Source organism: Trachinotus anak, unplaced genomic scaffold (genome assembly GCF_046630095.1).
Source record: "Trachinotus anak isolate AG129_WGS33_773 ecotype Australia unplaced genomic scaffold, CSIRO_AGI_Tana_v1 ptg000007l, whole genome shotgun sequence".
NCBI classification, from domain to species: domain Eukaryota; kingdom Metazoa; phylum Chordata; class Actinopteri; order Carangiformes; family Carangidae; genus Trachinotus; species Trachinotus anak.
The window spans coordinates 7472834-7479512 of NW_027273858.1; the positions used below are offsets into that span (position 1 = coordinate 7472834).

The 6679-nt window shown below is 43.6% G+C and overlaps 1 protein-coding gene across 1 annotated transcript; it reads right to left on the reverse strand.

Moving 5' to 3' along the window:
- Positions 1 to 4132: 4132 nt before the first annotated feature.
- On the reverse strand, positions 4133 to 6083 carry olig3 (oligodendrocyte transcription factor 3). Its single transcript, XM_071479750.1, has one exon. It carries the CDS (start codon positions 5762 to 5764, stop codon positions 4889 to 4891), a length of 876 nt encoding a protein of 291 aa, XP_071335851.1. The 5' UTR covers positions 5765 to 6083; the 3' UTR covers positions 4133 to 4888.
- Positions 6084 to 6679: the final 596 nt, after the last annotated feature.

Here is a 6679-nt window from a genome sequence, read left to right on the forward strand (position 1 = left end):
TCAACTGGGGAAGTTTCATGGGGATATTTATTAGTTAATGTTTCACTCTATTCACCTGCAGTGAATATTTGAGTAAACATATTATTTTTCCACTTTTCTTATTTTTCACATATTAACAAATTTATGTCTGATTAGCATTATTATTATAATTCTCATCATATATTACATATTATATTATTATGATTCTAACACATTTTCTGATGTTATGTGCTATGTTTTTCACAAATGTTTCTATAGATGAGCGCTTTATTTGAATCTTACAGTGTGAATAACACCTTCTTAAACTAACTTCATCTATTTTCTATTGTCTCCTGGTAACAGATGATATGACCAGCATGAAACAATAACGCACATGGATGTCATTCTGCTGCCCCATCCTCTCACTTCCCGCGACCCGGCATGGACAAAGGGAAGTGTCAACACCACCTCTCTAACTGCACAATTAACATGCAAATGAGCTCAGTCGCTAATGGCAATGGCAAAGCGCTCTTATGATGGAAATATGCTTTCTGTTTTGGCAGTATGGGTTAAACATTAGTCTATGGAATCAGCTGAGGACAGGAGGGCAGAGGGCCCCGAGGCTTCCCTGAGGGCACACACACAGAGAGAGAGAGAGAGAGAGAGAGGTAGACTCAAAGAGGGAATGGCCTCTGCACCTGCTTCACTAACTATGACTATGACACACACACACACACAGAGCATGACCAGGCGGTTATAATCAGCCTCGTTCAGGCTGTCAGCTCAGCCAATAACTTATCCCCTCAACTGCTTTTGTTCTAGCAGCAACTCGGCTGATGCGGCTGCTGCCCCTTATTCAACTGAAATTTATTTTCAATTGCTGCCCTCAGGCATCGGCCCTGCAGCAGCTCACTGACCGAGCGAGTAAACAAACCAGCGGACCACTTCACACACAGGCAGGACTCTTCAGATTGAATGCAGCAACATCTGCGATTGCCAAATGAGATGTTTATACAAACTCTGGAGATATAAAAGCCTTAAATGCCCCTACTGTTTGTACACATCTGACTAAAAAGCTTTATATTTGAAGCTTTGTAAAGCTCATATCTATGATGGAGCTGGCAAGCATCTGCCAGTGTTTTTTTAATTGAAACAACTTTGCAGATTGCAGATTTGGAGGTTATGTTTTGGAAAAGGCAGCTCGGTCACGGGGCCACAGACTGAGGCTGACAGCATTTGTTGCCTTGTTAGCATCAATGTCCAAGAGTGAAAAAAAGGCCTGTTAGTGTGTGTGCATGCTTGAGTGTGTGTGTGTGTGCGTGGAGAGGGTGAACAAAGCAGTGTTGCTCTAAGTGATAAACCTCGAGTGGCTCCCAGTAACAGGTGTGTGCTCTGTAAAGGACCAGTCGTTTGTCAAGCTTCATGAAAAGAGGAGCTGATGGCCACAAGTCCATTCAGTCAGCACTGACCGGCCTGCAAACCCAAATACACAGGATTTATGGAGAGGTCGGGGAGCCTTTGTTATTATTTATCGTGTTTTGGCCACATGACTTCTTAATTTGAAACCTTTCACATGTCAAGGTATATTGTTCTTATCTTTTATATTTATTCTACTTTATGTATTTCAATACGTTCTCACTGTATAGATGTAATGGTTTGCTGTGCAGAATGTTGTCCTGTCTGTCCTTCTGCACTATATGAGCTTACCAACTTCCTAACAATGACTCAACAACTCATTTATTTTGGCTCATTTATTCATCACTTCACACATGATCTATCTCCAATTTATGCTTTGAGGTTTTGAAGCCTGCTGCAGACTTTTACAAAGCAGAACAAGTGGAAAGAAAAGTGCAATGTAAGTGTTTTCTCAGTTTAAAAAAGTTACTCAAATCGCCTAAACATGAAACAAAAATATCTCTGCATTTCTAGTTGTTTTTCACAGCACCTCTCTGCCTCTCTTTTCTTTTCTTTATTCAGTATTTTAATCCTTAAGATATCCTCTCTTTTTTTTATTTTATTTTGTTGTGCTGCATCATTATCACGTCCTCTGCAACTTTCTGTCTTTGCCTCCCTGAATGATACAAAGGTATTTGGATCTCAGTGGGATTGTCATGATTCGGTAAAAGTATAAATTAGGAGTATTTTTGTGAACCCATGCTAAGAAGATAAGCGCTGCCACGATGAAAAACAAAGTGTCAGAAATCATTGTTTGCAAGTCTATAACTTTTTCATGTTTACGTGAAGTGTAGGGTTTTAACTGAAGTGCAGCAGAAAAAAAAAGGGAAAACTTCCACATGACCAACATTTCAGAGTTCAAGCCAGTGGCCATGACACAGTGATATTACCATGTGATCATCATACAGCCTGAGAGCAAAATGCAAGATTTACACTTTCAGAATAAACGGGAAAAAGCAGCAAAAACAAAAAGCAGTGATTTGCATTAATCTCTTTACCATGCAACTGCCATGATTTGCATTTGTCTTGTGCATGTTATTTGCATGTGCATGATTGTTTTGTGCATTATTCTGTGGCTTACTTACAAATGATCCCCCTCCATGAATGTAGCAGTGCTTGGTGGCAGCAGCAGCAGCAGCAGCAGCAGTTGTCTCTGCTTTACTCAGCTCCTAATTAGCCAGAATTAAGAAGTATTTCTCGCCCCATTGAAGAGTCCATTTCCTTTGAAACCAGAGCATAATAAACCTTAAGTAATTACCCCAACTCATGACTATTAACTCGCAAACCGCCAGCTTCCCTTGACAACATCCTCCTCAGTGTTGTGTGGTTAAAAGGCCATTGCAGCTACCCAGCTATTTACATCCCATCTGGCAGCCTGCGAGGGACAGACAGGCTATACTCATTCCTAAAGACAAAAAAAAAAAAAAAAAAAGGAGAAGAAATGTAAAATGAACTCTTTCACTCTTTCTCAACTTAGCCACAAAACTTGTGTTTTCTTCCCTCCAAATACGTTACAAAAGGGCTTCGTCTCCTTTTCTTTTTCTGTCTTTCTTTTTTTTTTTTTTTTTTTAATCCACACACTAATTTGCATGCGGCGAGGCCGAGGAGGGGGTCTGAATGTATAATCTTCTGCATTTAGTAGCCTGTAATCCCGACGCCTTTCTGTGATGTGATTTTCTCCCCTTGGTCCCCCATGAACAATTAACTTGTAATCTCCACAAACATACATTCTGTCGCTGCAGAGATGAGACGGAGAAACACCCAAGGGACCCGGCGGACAAACTGCTCTGCGCTCCCCAAGGCGGATCACTTTCTAGCTGCTACAGGGAACAATTCAACTGGGCTCCATTAGGGCTGCAGCCCACTCCCTCATTTCATCCTCATTTCCCCCTCTCTCACCGTTTGTGTCCGCTGCTCGGAAATGTTAAATAAATGCTGCCTGACCATGTCTGTGTAACTCATCATAAGGTGGTGTTGGTGTGCAACATGGGGCCTGGGGGGCACAGATGAGACGGGAGAAACATCAGATGACCAGCTGATTGTTACCAGGTGACAAATTGTTTTTAAGTGGTTTGTAGTTGCAGAAAATCCAAGTATAGCTCTCGGGATTTCCTCACTTAATTTTAGACCTGTGTTAAAATTATTCATCTTAAGAAACAGACAAAAAAAAAAAAAAATCTTTAAAATGCTGCTATACTCATATAAGGAAGTTTTAATGTCGTTATAATTTAAATGAAATAAACAACGGCACTAATCCGAGGGCAATTTCCCTCCACTAACTCCTCCATATTTAGTTTATCATTAATATAGTTGATCAGTTTCCTGTTATAATCATCCCTGCACTGAATTTCATTATCTTCGTTTATTTCAAATAAGTAAAAAAAATCAAATAAGCGACCAGTGGTAATATAGTCTGTGAAAGTAAACACGTCGTGGCGGTTTCAAATTGAGGCCTAGCTTGAGTTTAAAGTATTACATTAAAAAAAAAAGATCTTTTAAAATAAGATTTGAAAAATGTGCGAGAGGTAGGCTAAACATGCTTTGGTTGAAATAAAGGAACAGATTTGGAGGAATGAAGGTTTGATTTTATCTGAAAATAAATGAAGTTTGTGTAGAAACTATCAATGTGCACACAAGTAAAAAGAAAAACATTAAAACTATTATTTTTAATGTTCTATTTTAAAAGAGGAGAAGAAGAAAAGAAGACAGTGGATATGATCGATAATTTCAGTTTTATTGAAATTTCATCCAGTGACGCTGGGCGATAATAAATATTTCATCAGTCATCGACAATGTACAAAAATAAAGACACGGGGTCTCTGGGCATAACAAATTCAGTTCAGCAAAAACAATCATGCTGGGAAGATTAAACCACCATGCAAAAAGATTTAAAAAAATAAAATACAAATAAAAAACTGGAAATCAGAGCACAAATGGACATACAATGAGCCACGAAATAAAAACAAACCTAAAACTTAGATTTGAAAACAAATTCCCGCGATGGCAGAATCATTTAGCCAAATACATAAATGCCATTAATTTCATACAGAACTCAAGTTTAAAATCCTTGGTACAAGGCACAGAGAGCATTCTTCGTTTTCACAAAATGACGCCTGATACAAAAAAATGTAAAACTAAATCATAATGTTCATGCAGCCTCAGTCACCTTTCACATTGTGGTGTGAGACAAAAAAAAAAAACTCAGTCAAACACAAGAGGGTCGTGGCATCTTGTTGCATGACACAGAACTTTTTTTTTTTTTTTTTTTTTTACCGTCAATTGGCAAAATCATCAGTCTTCATAAGTCCTTGTTACAAGGAGGAAAATAACACTTTTTTTTCTCATACGCCAAACAAGAAAACAGACTAAACAACAGCATGCATCAGTGAGGCCAAATCACCCTCATGCCCTGAATTCTCTATTTACAAACATGATTACATCTCAGTCTCTGCGTGTCTGTCAGGCACACCGGGCATCATTTCATCCCGTCCTTGCCCTCCCCTGTGAGTCTTGTGAGGCCGGTGGAGGTGATGGGGATGTGTGGAGGAGGGGGCACCTGGCAGATGGTGCAGGGACACGGCAGCCCAGCCCAGTGCTGGAAGCCGGAGCCCAGCTGCAGGGCCGGGGGCGCAGCCGTGGAGCCCTTCATCAAGGCGTGGGGTGCTCGGATAGACGTGAGCCCCGGCAGCGCGCTCGACAGGGTGGAGGACGTTGAGGACGTCAGCGCGCTCCCGAGGAGAGGATGCACCTGGTGCGCAGCGGCGGCCGCGGCTGCCGCGGCTGCAGCCGCCGCCGCGGGTCCCCCGGAGTGTCCGCCGGCGGTTCCGCAGTGGAAGGCCGAGTGCTGCCCTCCGTAAATCTCCCCCACCAGCCGCTTCATCTCGTCCAGGGAGCTGGTCAGCATCAGGATGTAGTTCCTGGCGAGAAGCAGCGTCGCGATCTTGGACAACTTCCGCACCGAGGGCCCGTGTGCGTAGGGCATCACCTCCCGCAGGCCGTCCATGGCCAGGTTCAGGTCGTGCATGCGCTTCCGCTCCCGGCCGTTGATCTTGAGACGGAGCTGGTACATTTCCGCCTCCGTGACTTGTTTCTTCAGTTTGTACTTGTTGCTGCTGCTGCTGCTGCTGCTGCTGCTGCTGCTTCCCACAGACGCGGACTTGGCGTCTCCAGACCGCAGGTGCTCGGTCATCTTCTGGCGCTGCTGCTCGCCGCTCTGCGTGGAGGAGGACACGGAGGAGCCGACGTGGTGGTGGTGGTGGTGGTGGTGGTGGTGCGGGTGGTGGTCTCGGAGAAACATGTCATCCATGTCCGGGGAAGAGGCTCTGCTGCTCGGGCTGGAGTCTGAATTCATTTTATGGGTTCGCTTCCGAGGTTGTTGGGTAGGAGGTCGCTGCTGGCTTCCTCCCTCTCTCTCTCTCTCTCTCTCTCTCTCTCTCTCTCTCACTTTCACTCTCTCCTCTCTCTCTCTCTCTTCGGTCTCCTTTTACTCTCTCTGCCCCTCTCTCCTTCTGGAGCCTTAAGTCGCTCCGGTCACCTGATTTTGTCTGCGTCCCGTCTGTCTCACACTCTCATCACATCGGCGACCACTTCTCCTCCTCTGTGACTGCCGCCTCTCTCTCTCCGTGTGTCTCTGCGGTGAGGAGGACACTGATTGTGGGTATTTATACAGGCGGGCAGACAAAAGCGGCTTTCCTATTCATAACGCCTAGTTAGGAGGATGACGTGCCCGTTAGAAAGGGGGCGGTGTGCTTTGACTGTCCCAGTGACCGCGGTGCGCAACCATTCACTGCCATTGTCAGGAGACTGTCGGGGGGCACAGCTTCTTCTCTTCTCTTCTCTTCTCTTCTCTTCTCTTCTCTTCTCTTCTCTTCTCTTCTCTTCTCTTCTCTTCTCTTCTCTTCTGAGATTTTTGTAAACATTTGCTCATGTCGCAGAGGTTGTTTTGATATCTCCTACACTTTATTTTTCAGAAGCTACTGGAGAACTCATTCCGTTGCGGTCGATCCTTGTCTGCTGAGATTTTTTTTTGCGCACATTTTACGCACAGATTCAACTTCTATATCATCGAGAAAAAAATGTTGTTGTTTTTTTTTTTTTAACACGTTTTTATCTCACAGACATAAAATAATAATAATAATAATAATAATAATAATAATGCAGACTGGGAAGAGGAGAGGCCGTGCTGTGTAACCTCTACAGCCTCTCTCACACCGTGGAGAGCGGTGTTTACCGGACAGACAGAATTTGAAACCAAAAGTCTCCGCGG

Coding starts and splice junctions, on each gene's coding strand:
- olig3 (XM_071479750.1), bottom strand. CDS start 5,764: ATGAATTCAGACTCCAGCCCGAGCAGCAGAGCCTCTTCCCCGGACATG.